The following is a 13,406-nucleotide window of genomic DNA, read 5'->3' as shown; positions in this document are numbered from 1 at the left end:
CCTTCTTGAATTATTTCTAAAACTAGTCATGGTGGGATATAAATACATAAATCACCAGGAAGACTGTGAGATGGGAATTTTTGCTGAATGTTATCAGAAAGGTTTTAAAAAACCTAAAGCTAAAACCTAAACCTGGAGTCTTTATTGTTTAAACCTCCTTATGGAAATTATTACTAAGTTTCTAAATAAAATTCTATTCTGAATAAAATAAATTCCAACTAATATATTAAATATGGGCAAGGTTTGGGGTTTTTATTTTTGTTTTAGAAAAACCAAATACCTCAGTATCTTAAAATTCATCGTTTCAAAGCGCATATTCAGGTAGCCATTTTGTGTTTGGGAAAAGAACTGAGGGTTTTAAAATACGCCTAAATGCCTATAAGATTTGTGCTATTAAGATTTAGAATAGAGGTAGACACTAGAAAGGAGGAATTATTATGCATATTCCTATGAAAGGATCAGAAATTGAAATATTATTGCATTATGTACACTTAAACAACATTAGTATTGTGTGTTAAAATACTGAATAATTAAATGATGAAGGATTTATGATGGAGCTAATATTAAAATGTTAACAGTTTTAATTGTACTATTTATAATGTTATTATGATGTGAGTATGATTAACGTAATTAAGATTATCAAAATTGTCAATATTATCACTATTATTTGGTATCAAAATGAATGATATCCAGATGCCACCCTGTTCATGTATTCAATACTTAAATATATATTAAAATAAAAAAAAATCTATGCAAAAAAAAAGTCACACCTAATCTAAAATACGCAGTTGAGATAGAAATAAAACGACAGAAGTTTTGCATTTTAATATTCTGAGGTGTGTTCAAAAATAACAAGGGTACCTTTGCTGAGATGTTAGCATCATCTGTAGCTGGAGAGTGAAAGCTGAGGTCAGTATTTGCAGTAGAAACCATATTTGATGTGCTCTCATATTTATTTATTTTGCAGTGGGTGAGTTTGTCAGTGATGTCCTTTTGGTTCCTGAAAAGTGCCGCTTCTTCCACCGGGAGCGGATGGACGTGTGCAAAAGTCACCAATATTGGCACACTGTGGCAAAAGAGGTAAGCTTTGGTACCACAAGCACACCTACATATCTTCCCAGGAGATGCAGTGGGTGGCAAAGCATGAAAATCAGAGTTAGAATCAGTGTCTTTTTCCTTGGAAAGAAATCAACATTAGCTCTGAAAGATGACTAAAAATAACCTGAAGCCTTTTGAAGTGTGAACACAGGTTCAAATTGCCCTGTCTCGCCTGGTTAATAAGCAAAAATTGCTTATTCAGCTGTTAAGTGTCATGTTTGCTGTAGAGCAATTTGGTTCTCTTTCCATAAGACTCTTTTGTTCCAAGACCAACTGGAATCTAAATCTAGTGATACAGTTTCATTTATGCTTCTTGGAAGGAAGAAGTAACTAAAAAATTAGGAATTGTTATGACTACCTTCTTTTTCCAGATTTCTACAGTTTCTTTCCAAAACTGTATTTCTAAAACTGCTGATACACATCCCTATACCTTCCTTCCTTCCTTCCTTCCTTCCTTCCTTCCTTCCTTCCTTCCTTCCTTCCATCCATCCATCCATCCATCCATCCATCCATCCATCTGCTATTCTAGTGCAGGTCTGTCTCAACCTTGAATTTAAATCCTGTTTCTTGAGCACCTCTCAATTCCCATTCTTAAGTCAGATTTTTTTATCCACCTTCCTGTGTAGCATCTGGTAATTGTAATCTGGGGAAATTATTCTCATTCTTGGCTTTACTGCTTCCTTTAGGCCTGCTTAACCGAGGGCATGATCCTGCACAGTTACGGGATGTTGCTGCCTTGTGGTGTAGACCAGTTCCATGGCACAGAATATGTGTGTTGCCCTCAGGCCAAAATTGTAGATGAAGCTCTCTCTAAGGAGGAGGAGGAAGAGGATGAAGACGAGGAGGAGGAAGACGACAACGATGGTAACAAAAGGTAGCAACAAATAGGGTCAAATATCCATGTTTTATCAAACTCTTTTTTTCATGCTGGGCGGAGCAGAAAAGAGAAGTTGAGTTTAATTAAGAAAAAAATGGTATGATCCATTTGCCATTCCCCCCTTAGAATGAGGCAAATGGACTCTCCTAAATCAGGAATATGGTATCTGGAGTACCATGACCAGCTTTTTGTTCCAAAAGATACTGTTCAGGACACTGTCTTGTTTCAAAAGACACGCAATCCAGTCCATTTTATGAGAAAAACAAGACCCTTAGAATCTGTTCCCTCTTTGATATTTCATTAAAGAAATTGAACTGAAATACTACCTGTCAGGATTCCAGCATTTAACCCCATTGTTAAATTTCCAAAACTTCAAAAAGGATTTATTGGGAGTTAAAAAGTCCAGCATTGCCTGGGTGTAGCCGACTCTGAGACACATCATTCATTGTCACCCTTGACCCTGGTTTTTCCCCCCCCCCACCCTCTGGGTGTATCATAATTCATATTCTGCAATGGGACACATCCATAGCTAAGAGTCATCAATCATGCTCTCCAGTTAGAATTTTGCGGGTAGAAACTTCAGTCACCTGTTTACTATCTTTCAAAACATTTGTGGAATGCAGCTGCCACACTGCTCCCCCCTCCCTTTCTCTAAAAGACCACAGAAATATTTGATGGGTTGATACTACCTCTTTGTAGCTGTTGAATATGCATGGAATTTCAATTCATCTTGTAAAAGTCTTCTTTGACCTCATGGTTTAAAAGGCCACTGACTCTAACCTCTAACATAGAGGTTATCAAGCCAACGTTAGACCTGTGGTCAAGATCTCCACCCATGGTTTTGCAGTGCATTTAAACATTTGGGAGAGAGAAAAAATGTTGTTTCATCACATTGCGTTCTCTTCCTGCCTCTCCTAGTGAATTGCCCACCGAAGCAGATACAGATGACTTCACGGTAGGAGTCATGGAACTGAATGATGACGATGAGGAAGAACAAGAAGAAAACGAAGAAGAGGTGGTAGTAGACCAGGATTATTATTACGATAGCTACAAAGACTACAATGAAGAGCCTCCATCTGCACCAAGTAAGGAGAGAACTTTATCCGAGAAGGAAATCATGAACGACGTGAAAGGTAATTGGTCCCATTGTAGCTTCAATCAGCTTCTGTCTGTCGCAACAATTATCACTTGATCCTTGCAATCCCTAAGTTGCCTTTCCAGTTTTCCTTCATGGAATGTTTAATTTTCAAGCAGGTCAGCAGATTATAAAATCTTGTCACGCTGTTTACTGAAGATAACTCTTTCCTGCTTTGGAGGCAGCTGACTTATAGTTCCTGTTCCCAAAAAGGACTCATTATCAATTTAGCCCAAGCCCCCTTTTCCTGGGGCTATATAGAAATACATATTTGCGCAGCCCCATTTTTGCAGAAGTGTTACAAATTGGTTCTCTGAAAAGCTGCTCACATTTTCTCCCATGAAAGGAATGCCAGGAAACAAACAGCTCTAATAAATGATACCCTTTTAAAACTAATCTTGCAGGTAGCCATTGTGCTTCCCAAAGAAATACCTTCAATAGAACGCGTGCTGCTGCTTTTCAACAGATGCTTTTGTTCAATAGCATGTCTGCAAAGAACAAAGTTTATGCTAAACTGCAACTTACATGTTGGCGCTGTTCTTTTAAGAGAGAGCTTAAAAGCTCTCTTTGTTGGGTTTGTCCATTTTTCACAACCTGCAGGTAGCTTCAGCTGCACACATTTGGGGAGCTAATTAGAGTGCATTTGTTGCAGTGTGTAGACTTGTCTTTTAAACGGGTTACTCTTTGTCCGTTCCGAATATCAAATTCTGCTAGGGAAGCATTCTTCGTTCAACGCAGCAATTCATTAACTAGACTTTAACCTACAACAACAATAACAAAAAGCTGCCTTTTGCTGACTTAAGTAGCCATTTTAATAAATGTTTCCTAGAGAGCCCTTTGAATGCAGTTGAGTTAACCCATTGTGACTGCTTCGGGTGATTAAAATAGGTCTTCTGGTTTCTCGGTATCATTGCATTTCGGTCCCTAAACTGCATGATTTTTTTTTTCCTAAAGAAATCATTGCTGGCAGATAGAGGTGGTAAATATCTTAGAGACTTTTGAAAATGAAAACCTAGGTTTTTAGAAAGTTGGATGATCGAAGAGGTCCCCAACTTGCTCTTAGTTGAGAATAAACTAGAAATAGTTGTCAGGAAGTCTGTTCTCCTGCATAAAAATGCTTTGTGTGGGAACTGAATGGCTACGCCAGGGGTTGGCAACCTTAAACATTCAAAAAGAGCCGCAAATGTCCTAACCAGAACCCTCCCATTCAATTCTGGAGCCAACCAAAAGTCCAGTTCCCCCACCATAGAGTATCCTAGTGCGGCATTCTTTTTCCTCTACCAACCGGAAGTCCGGTTTTTACACACACACACACACACACCAAGCATAGAGTCTCCTCCTAGTGCGGGGTCCTTTTTCCTTTTACCAATCGGTGACAGGGAGCCGCAGTGGAGGGATAAAAGAGCCACATGCGGCTCCAGAGCTGCAGGTTGCCAACCCCTGGGCTACGCTGAAGCAGTGGGTCTTGTCTGGCTTCAGTGCTGCCCTGCCAACTCTTTCACCCTAACTTTTTGAGAAGTGAAGCAGGTCAGGTTGAGTGAGAGCCGGAGCTGAGTAGAAACCTAGAGATCTTCAGAGCTCCAGGTGAATGTCCACCAAGATTGATCTAAAACAGTGGTGGCGAACCTTTTTGTTGTGGTGTGCCAAAAACACGTGCATGTGCGATGGCGCGTGGGCATGCCAGCACCCACAATGCAATGCATCCTGCCTCCCCTTATCTGCACTGTGCACCCCCTCCCCCTTACGTGCACTGTGCATGCGCACGCCTCTCAGCTGATTTTCAGCCTGTTTGAGGCCTTTTTCGCCCTCCCAGAGGCTTGAGAGAAACCTCTGCAGCCTCGGGAGGCTGAAAAATGGGTCTTCCAGAAATACCAAAAGTTCCCGTTTTCAGTCTCTGGAGGGACTCTGGTGCCTGGGGGAGGCCATTTTTGTCCTCCCAGGGGCTTGAGGAAAGCCTCTGGAGCCTTTGGAGGCCGAAAAATGGGCCCGTTTCGGCACATGCGAGAGGGCGATAAAGGCCTCAAAGGGGCCGAAAATCAGCTGGGAAGCGCACGTATGCGCAATGCTGGTAAATTTGGCTGGGGCTCGTGTGCCACCTGTGGCATGCGTGCCATAGGTTCGCCCTCACGGACCTAAAGCCCCCCCTGATGTTGAACTAGCTTAGCAAAGCTTTGCTTGCCACCAGCTGATGCTCTAACCATCTCCACACAGCTGTCTGCTCCCAGGAGGCGATGACCGGTCCCTGCCGGGCTGTGATGCCTCGTTGGTACTTCGACATGTACAAGAAAAAGTGCATTCGCTTTATATATGGAGGCTGCGGAGGCAACCGAAACAATTTTGAGTCAGAGGAGTATTGTATGGCTGTGTGTAAAAAGATGAGTAAGTTCAGCCTTGCCCTGGGTCCTCTTGGAAGCAAGCTTGTTGTTCTGTCTGTCTTCTCCTCCTTGACCAGGTCAAAGGAAGAGTGTGTGTTGTAGCTTTGTCCTATGGATCCTGGTGTCTGCTCCGCATTAGTTCTTTCCTTGTCCTTTGTGCTGCTTCAGGCTTTAGGCTCAGCTTCTGCAGCCAGAGGAGCCTGCCTTGTCTCTCCCGCTCCCGCCTCTTGCCCTGGCTTCGCAAATCCTCTTCTGGCTTCCATGGGTGAGGGTTAAAAGTTTGGGCTCTGCTGTTCCCGCTCCAGTCCCTTCGCTTGGTGCCTCTTCGTGGGATTCGTGTATCTCTCCCTCGTTGGTCTTTCTTGCAAACTTTTCCCCCGTTGGTCTTTCTTGCAAACTCCAGGTTCTCCTTCATATTTCTGAGACCGAAATATGGTTCACCGCCTGGTGATTCTGTGATTTGTCTGAGGTTTTTCTCACCGTTTTTACTGACTTTTAGATTACTGTTATTTATTGCTGTTACCGTTACTTGTAGGGTTTATATACTGCTGAAGCCTAAGAATTATAAGTGGCACACCTTTAGAACGTCAGCAACAAAATCAAAGAAAAATGATATATTTAAATACGTATCGTATAAATAGGTTTAATGGAAGCAAACTACATTCACAGCAATCCACCTCGGAAGGCTTCCTCCAGTCATTATCTTCAGAAGGCAGAGTGGTGTGATGGCCCAGAGGTGGAGCTCTCACCTCACAATCAGGAGGCTGTGAGTTCGATCCTAGGTAGAGACAGATATTTCTCTCTCTGGGTACTATGAGAATGTAACTGCTGAACAAAACTCCGCATTGATGACAGGAAGGGCATCCGGCCAGTAAATACTCAGCTACATTCAATTGCCCAGACTCCACCCTGCAAGGGATTATAGGGTTGCTAAAAGAAGATGATACGTATCTTCAGAAGGCAATTGCTGATTTCCAGTACTTCTGTTTTTACTGTTTTAGATCCTTTTTTCCTATTTCTAAAACTGCTGATACACATCTCTAAATCTTCCTTCCTTCCTTCCTTCCTTCCTTCCTTCCTTCCTCTTCTCCTTCCTCTCCTTCGTTTCTTCCCTTCTTCCCCCCCTCCCCATGGCTGGCACTCCGTCTGTACAGCCTTACTCCTCTGTACAGAATGGGTTCTGTGCAAATGCTTTTGATTGGATTGAACTGATAACAAGGATGAGATTTAAAACTCTGCCTGTTTCGGAGAAAAAGTTTAGTCCGTCCCCAAAGGATTTGGGGCCAGAATTTACAAGCAAATCTAATTTGTGTTCCTGGTCACAGAGAGAGAACACTGCTATTTTTTTTTTTTAGCTACAGGGTGTGTCATTTTCCTCTTAAACCCTTTTTTTAACATTGGAGTGAAAATATTATGGGTTCAGGCACCAGGTCAAGATTACATTTGAGCCCCTCATCAAATTATTATCCAAAAAGTAGCTGGTGCGTTATTATGAACAGAGCGCTCAAATGTTTCCTCCGCTTGAAAGCAGATCAATTTTAACAAAGTAAGTTGACTTACAAAAGAAAAAAAAAAGGGTGATGGTCGTGAAGTGCAGATTAATCTGTGGCATCTGGATTTGTATGGAATCTTTTCTTCCATTAAATTCTAATCCATTACATGGATAACTAGTCAGGATTTCCTCCGCTACCCCAAACTAAAAACCTAAGCCACCTATTCCTTTTGCTACGTCCCTGCAAGGCAACCAGACCAATAACATTAGCCACTTCTAATGGCATAGGCAGCCGCGGTGGCGCAGTGGTTAGAGTTCAGTACTGCAGGCTACTTTGGCTGACTGCCGGCTGACTGCCGTTTGGCAGTTCAAATCCCACCAGGCTCAAGGTTGACTCAGCCTTCCATCCTTTCGAGGTGGGTAAAATGAGGACACAAATTTTGGGGGGCAGTATGTTGACTCTGTAAACGGCTTAGAGAGGGCTGTAAAGCGGTATATAAGTCTCTTATTGCTATTGCTATAAACATGCACCAGGCATCTTGATGCTGAAATGGGCTTTCATGGTAGACAGCGGCCTCTCAGCTGGAATCTGAAGAGCGCTGCGGTTCTTAATACTAATTACTCTGAATTTCAGAGTACATGCATCCCTTCAGACCAGATACACCTTATTACAAGCTGGCAAAGGGGTAAGAAAATAACACCGAACTTTCCCGGAAGGATAACACAGATTGGCCAGTTGTCATTGAAAAAAATTGACGGACATTTTCCTTCATCCAGATCACAGTTGTCCCAAACGTGCTTTTTTTCCTTCAGAAGAAAAAGTCCACTTGAAAAGCACCTTTGGGACACCATGACCTGGATCACGGGTCTCCAAACATGGCTTTGCTTTGCTGGCTGAGGAATTCTGGGAGTTGAAGTCCACAAGCCTTCCAGTTGCCACATTTGGAGACCTTTGACCTTGATGACTGAGAGTCTCCATAGACCTTCAGTGATGGAGCATCCACAACTCCAGGAGACAAGCTATTCCACTGATGAACGAGTCTCACTGTCAGAAAATGTCTCCTCGCTTCTAGAGAATTCCTTTTAACAAGCTTCCAAATATTACGTCTAGTGGAGATTCTCATTCCAGCTCATGGTGGTCCCAAAGGTGTTTTTTTTCAAGAGGGGCTTATTTTTTCTTTGAAGGCCTTTCGCTTCTCATCCAAGAAGCTTCTTCAGCTGCGAAACGTCTTCAAAGGGGAAAATTAAAAAACCCCCAGAAAGTCCAGTTGCTTCTTGAAAAAAAGCACTTTTGGGACCCAAAACCTCCCCACAACACCTTGTTCTGCTTCCTTTTGCCTTCCTGCACCACCTTGTTTGTGTCCCTGTGTGTTAGTCTACCATCACCCGATAAGGCTGTTAGGAAGCCTGAAATACAAAATTTCTTGAGGATTGAACTGTCAAATCTAGTCCATTTTCCTTTTGAGGGTGAGGCGGGTGGGACATTTTAATTGGCTATCCCGTGCATTTCAGTCCTTAGCAGGGCCCATCTGGGGAAGTGAGAGGGCTGCGTTATCAGCAGCCCTCACTGTTAACTGACCCATCTTCAAGATTGACCACCGTTGGAGAGCGAGAAAGAACTAAGGGACACCTTCCTCTGCCCCCTCCCCAGAAAGTGTATTGGCTTGCAACTCAAGGGTCTTCAAACTTGGCACGTTTAAGACTTGTGGACTTCCACTCCCAGAATTCCTGAGCTAACATGACAGGAGGAGGAATTCTGAGAGTTGAAAGTCCACAAGTCTTAAAAGCAGCCACGTTTGGAGACCTCTGTTGCAATGTCATGGGCTTCACAACGCTGGCTGAGTTCCAAAGAGGAAGGATGGAAGGTTTGTCTCTCAGATGACAGGTAGCCCTCGACTTACGACTTCAATTGAGCCCGACATTTCCAAGCGACGGATTAAGGACCTTTCGTGCCACCCTTGTTAAGCGAATCCCTGAGGTGGTTCAGTTTCTGAAGTGGATCTGGCTTTCTCCCCCATTGACGCTGCTTATCAGAAAGTTTGCAAAAGGGGAAACTGGGACCCCGTAACCTGTCATAAGTATGAGTCAGTTGCCAAGGGTTGGAATCTTCATCCCCTGACCATGGGGGTGGGATGTTGCAACAGTCGTAAGTGTGTAAAACGGGTCGTACGTCGCTTTTTCCGGTGCTATAACTTGGAATGGTCGCTGTTGTAAGTTGAGGACTACCTGTAGTGGGAATCTTGGCCCAAGCTAAACCAGAAGCAACCCCAGAAACCAGAACAGATGATCTAGCGTAGGGGTGTCCAACCTTGGCCACTTTCAGACTTGTGGACTGAGGAACTCTGGGAGTTGAAGTCCACAAGTCTGAAAGTGCCAAGGTTGGAGACCCCTGACCTAATGAGTCCCCTCCCTCTTGCCCTCTTCTAGTTCCTCCAACTCCTCTGCCCACTGATGACGTCGACGTCTATTTTGAAACCCCAGCCGATGACAACGAACATGCCCGTTTCCAGAAAGCCAAAGAACAGCTGGAGATCCGACACCGTAACCGCATGGATCGAGTGAGTCCTGTGGGGTTGTAGCTACAGTGGGACTCCTCGGCCGCCTCAATCCTGCTGCATTCTTGCCATTTGATTTCATTTGTGTGGGTTTTCCAGTTGAGCCCATTTTTTTTCTTCTTTTTGCTGGGGTGTTGTTGTTGTTGTTGTTTTGTCTCCGTAGCAGTAAAAAGCCACACACGCCCTAAGCTGGTTTGCAAAGTTAAATTGCAATTAATTAGGAGTTCTGATCAGGTTTTGTGGAAATTCTGTGTGGGAGGGGGAAGGGGTATTTGGATTTTGGAGTTGCCACACTCCATGGTCCTTATTCAAGTAGGCCCACCTGAACTGGGTTTCTGATCTTTCCAAACTCTTTTAGGTGAAGAAGGAATGGGAAGAAGCAGAGATCCAAGCTAAGAACCTGCCAAAGGCAGAGAGGCAGGCCCTGATGCAGGTCAGTCACCACCTATCTGTCTGTCTGTCTGTCTGTCTAATCTATCTAATCTATCTAAAAGCGAAATACCTCTGATGCATCATCACAAAATTTCCAGAAACATAAAGCCAACAAACTTGAAATTTGGCACATATGTTCCTCTTTGGCTTCTAGGTGCTCACTAAGAAAGGATTTTTCAAAATGACCATCAGAGCATTTAGTATTTCCTATATTATTATTATTAACATGCTCTGGTGCTAAGGAGTTCTACTCCCCCTCCCCACCTGAAAAGAAATCTGTTCCAAATGCAAAACAGAAGCAGAGGAGAGGCATTTCAGTTTTAGTTTCAGAGCACCAAGCTGCTTTAGTACAGAACAGTTGAGCTAAGCCACGCCCAGGCTCGTTGCTGACTCCTTGCTCACGCAGCAAATACTGTTTCAGTTTCCAAACAGCCCTCAACTTTCCCACACACTGACAGGACTCTAGCCAGAGGAATATCGATGGATGCTGGTAGGCAGAGGCAGAATTTTTTTTCTCCTCTTATTTTCCTTTCCAAAAACTAAGCCAGACCACATAATTTCATAGTGAAGGACGGTTATCGAGCTAGTAGATTTTATAAACTAACAGGAGGAGGCCTTGTGGATATTGTTTACAACTAGATTAAGGCTCGGAAACTCTGTTTTCACTTAATAAATATTGGACCAAGGACATTTTGTCTCATTAAACCAATCTTTCTCCTTGGCAATTTTAAGATTTGTGGGCTTCCAAGAGTTGAATTGTTATTTAGACACAAACACACACACACAGCAACATAAATTTTGGGCTGCATTGTGATCATAAGTCGAGAACTACTTGTGCTCTTTTATATATAGTATAAGTACTTGTGTTTGACATGTCTGGTTGAAGGCTTCTTTCCTGCCTTCAAACAATAAGGCTGCTGCATGCAAGTCCTGGTCCATGGAGCGTGTTGTTTCCTGTGCCCGGCCTTAGATCCAACCCATGGGGCTTCCCTTTTACCTCAGCCCCGCCCCATGGGCGCGCACAGGTGATGGCGAGCACGCAAGCGCTGGAGTCCTGGGTGAAAATGCAGCGCTCAGATTGCAGTCAACACAATCCCCGGGGCCACCTGGCCCTCATGTGCTCGTCACCCGTGCATGCGCCCAGGGGGCAGGGCTGGGGCGGCGCCTCATGGGCGCCAGGGCGGCCCTGCAGATCTAACGCTGGCCACGTTCCGGCTTGGATGGCTGCCAGCAGGTTGTGAATTGGTGCCCAATTGGCCTGCGCTGGGCTGAGGCACTGTGGGCCAGAACTAACCATTTTGACCTTGAGTTTGACACCCTTGATCTAAGGAGTTCACAGCCATACCTTCCGGAGCACAACTTAAGGTGGAGTTCTGTCATTGGACAGGCATTATGCAATCGACGGATCCCAAAAGCAGCTTGAAAGGAACCGATCGCTTTGTCACCAGCTAATAAAGATCCTTTCCACACCATCTTTCTCCAGAGATTCCAGACGATGGCCAAGTCCCTTGAGAAGGAAGCTGCTAGCGAAAAACAGCAACTCGTGGAAACTCACCTGGCCCATGTAGAAGCCATGTTGGATGAGCGCCATCGGGTCGCCCTGGAAAACTACCTTGTGGCTCTGCAGTCCGACCCCCCACGGGTACCGTACCCCACTGTCAGAAGTGGGAACAGGGTTGGGAACGGAGGGGAATTATTACTGGAGATGTCTGTGGAGTTTTGAGCGGGATGGTGGCTTAGAGGTAGAGCTCTCGCCTCACAATCAGGAGGCTGTGAGTTGGATCCTAGGTAGAGGCAGATAATTCCCTCTCTGGGCACGATGAGAATATATCTGCTGAATATAACTCCACATTGGCAACAGGAAGGGCATCCGGCCAGTAAACACTCCGCTCCATTCAGGTGCCCAGACTCCACCCCACAAGGGATTATGGGGTCATGAAAAGATGATGATGACGATGTCTGTGGAGTTTCTCCATCCTCCAGGTCATGATTATCCCAAAGGTGCTTTTTCCAAAAGGCACCTGGACTTTCTCGCTTTTTTTTCCCCCTTGAAAACATTTTGCTACTCATCCAAGAAGCTGCTTCAGTTCTAACTTAACTGTTGGTGAATGGAAAGATTTATAATCTTTGCAGTCATCCGGTCATTCGCACTCTTTAAGAGTCGGTTGTTAGCGTTCTGAGAGTAGTTGAGGCTACCTGCGGGTGGGGGTTACCTGTATCCTTCAGAGTCACCTGAATCAGAGTGCCAACAGGTGTGCGTGTGTCGGGGGAAACACCTTTGGGATATTATTGGAGATGCTGCAAAGGGAGCCTTCGAGCCTTAGCGCAATGGGTGTTACATTGCAATAGGACAAGAAGTGCTAAACTTAACCTCGAGATGTGTGACCAAACACCCTCAGTTTAGCTCAGGACTGCCTGGTTCGTTTCATCCGGCTTGCCCTGACTTCCTTTTCGTTGAAGAGGGTATCAGGGTTCCACAAAATCAAAACTCTCAGGCCTGGGATTTCCTCAAAGTAAGAATTTATTAGCAGTGCCATATTGGCACACGGCTGGTGAAAACCCGACTCTGGAGGCCCCGAGGTTTTCCCCACCCAAATCAAAGTCCCAAAGTTCAGGGCCCCCAGGTCACAGAACCATCGCATGGTCCAATCAGGCCACAGTCCTCCTTCCAGCTGCCTTTGGCCCATGCCTTCCAAACACCTGGTAGGGACATCCTTGGCTTCCACGAGAAATAAAGTTATTTTGGCTACAATCCCCCTTCCCCCCCCAAGTTATCTCTTATCTCCCCCCTTACATTCCCCACAGCAGCAACCGGCTTTGCTCTGGCAGCCCTGGAGATTTCCAAAATGGTTCTAGGTCTGACAGAGCAGTGGTGGGATTCAATTTTTTTTTTTTACTACTGGTTCTGTGGGCGTGGCTTGGTGGGCGGTGGCTTGGTGGGTGTGGCAGGGGAAGGATACTGTAAAATCCCCCTTCTCTCCCTGTTCCAGGGGAAGGATACTACACTGCTCCCCAAAATAAAGGGAACACTTAAACAACACAATGTAACTCCAAGTCAATCACACTTCTGTGAAGTCAAACTGTCCACTTAGGTAGCAACACTGACAATCAACTTCACATGCTGTTATGCAAATGGAATAGACAACTGGTGGAAAGCATAGGCAGTTAGCAAGACATCCCCAATAAAGGAGTGGTTCTGCAGGTGGTGCCACAGACCACTTCTCAGTTCCTCTGCTTTCTGGCTGATGGTTTGGTCACTTTTGAATGCTGGCGGTGCTTTTACTCTAGTGGTAGCATGAGATGGAGTCTACAACCCACACAAGTGGCTCAGGTAGTGCAGCTCATCCAGGATGGCACATCAATGGGAGCTGTGGCAAGAAGGTTTGCTGTGTCTGTCAGCGTAGTATCCAGAGCATGGAGGCGTTACCAGGAGACAGGCCAG

General features: G+C 44.8%; 2 protein-coding genes across 5 annotated transcripts in view; both read left to right on the top strand.

The window, feature by feature from the left end:
• The window catches only part of ZBTB44 (zinc finger and BTB domain containing 44), a 366,779-nt gene that overhangs the window by 267,054 nt on the left and 86,319 nt on the right, over positions 1 to 13,406 (top strand). The gene's annotated exons all lie outside the window — the stretch shown is intronic.
• APLP2 (amyloid beta precursor like protein 2) overlaps positions 1 to 13,406 on the top strand; it is a 64,071-nt gene that overhangs the window by 34,649 nt on the left and 16,016 nt on the right. For 2 of the 4 annotated variants that reach the window (XM_026708974.2, XM_026708973.2), the window contains exons 4-10: positions 968 to 1,080; positions 1,785 to 1,972; positions 2,894 to 3,108; positions 5,322 to 5,489; positions 9,405 to 9,535; positions 9,891 to 9,965; positions 11,448 to 11,606. In XM_026708974.2, coding sequence (XP_026564759.1) covers positions 968 to 1,080; positions 1,785 to 1,972; positions 2,894 to 3,108; positions 5,322 to 5,489; positions 9,405 to 9,535; positions 9,891 to 9,965; positions 11,448 to 11,606 — 1,049 coding nt within the window. The remainder of the gene's footprint in view (positions 1 to 967; positions 1,081 to 1,784; positions 1,973 to 2,893; positions 3,109 to 5,321; positions 5,490 to 9,404; positions 9,536 to 9,890; positions 9,966 to 11,447; positions 11,607 to 13,406) is intronic. The other 2 variants (XM_026708976.2, XM_026708975.2) reach the window with 1 other exon arrangement.

The sequence above is a fragment of the Pseudonaja textilis genome, chromosome 9 (assembly GCF_049901715.1).
Source record: "Pseudonaja textilis isolate UNSWEBS1 chromosome 9, rPseTex1.2, whole genome shotgun sequence".
In the NCBI taxonomy this organism is placed as follows: Eukaryota; Metazoa; Chordata; class Lepidosauria; order Squamata; family Elapidae; genus Pseudonaja; species Pseudonaja textilis.
Note: the sequence above shows the minus strand (reverse complement) of the source record. Positions and strands in the feature narration are given on the sequence as shown.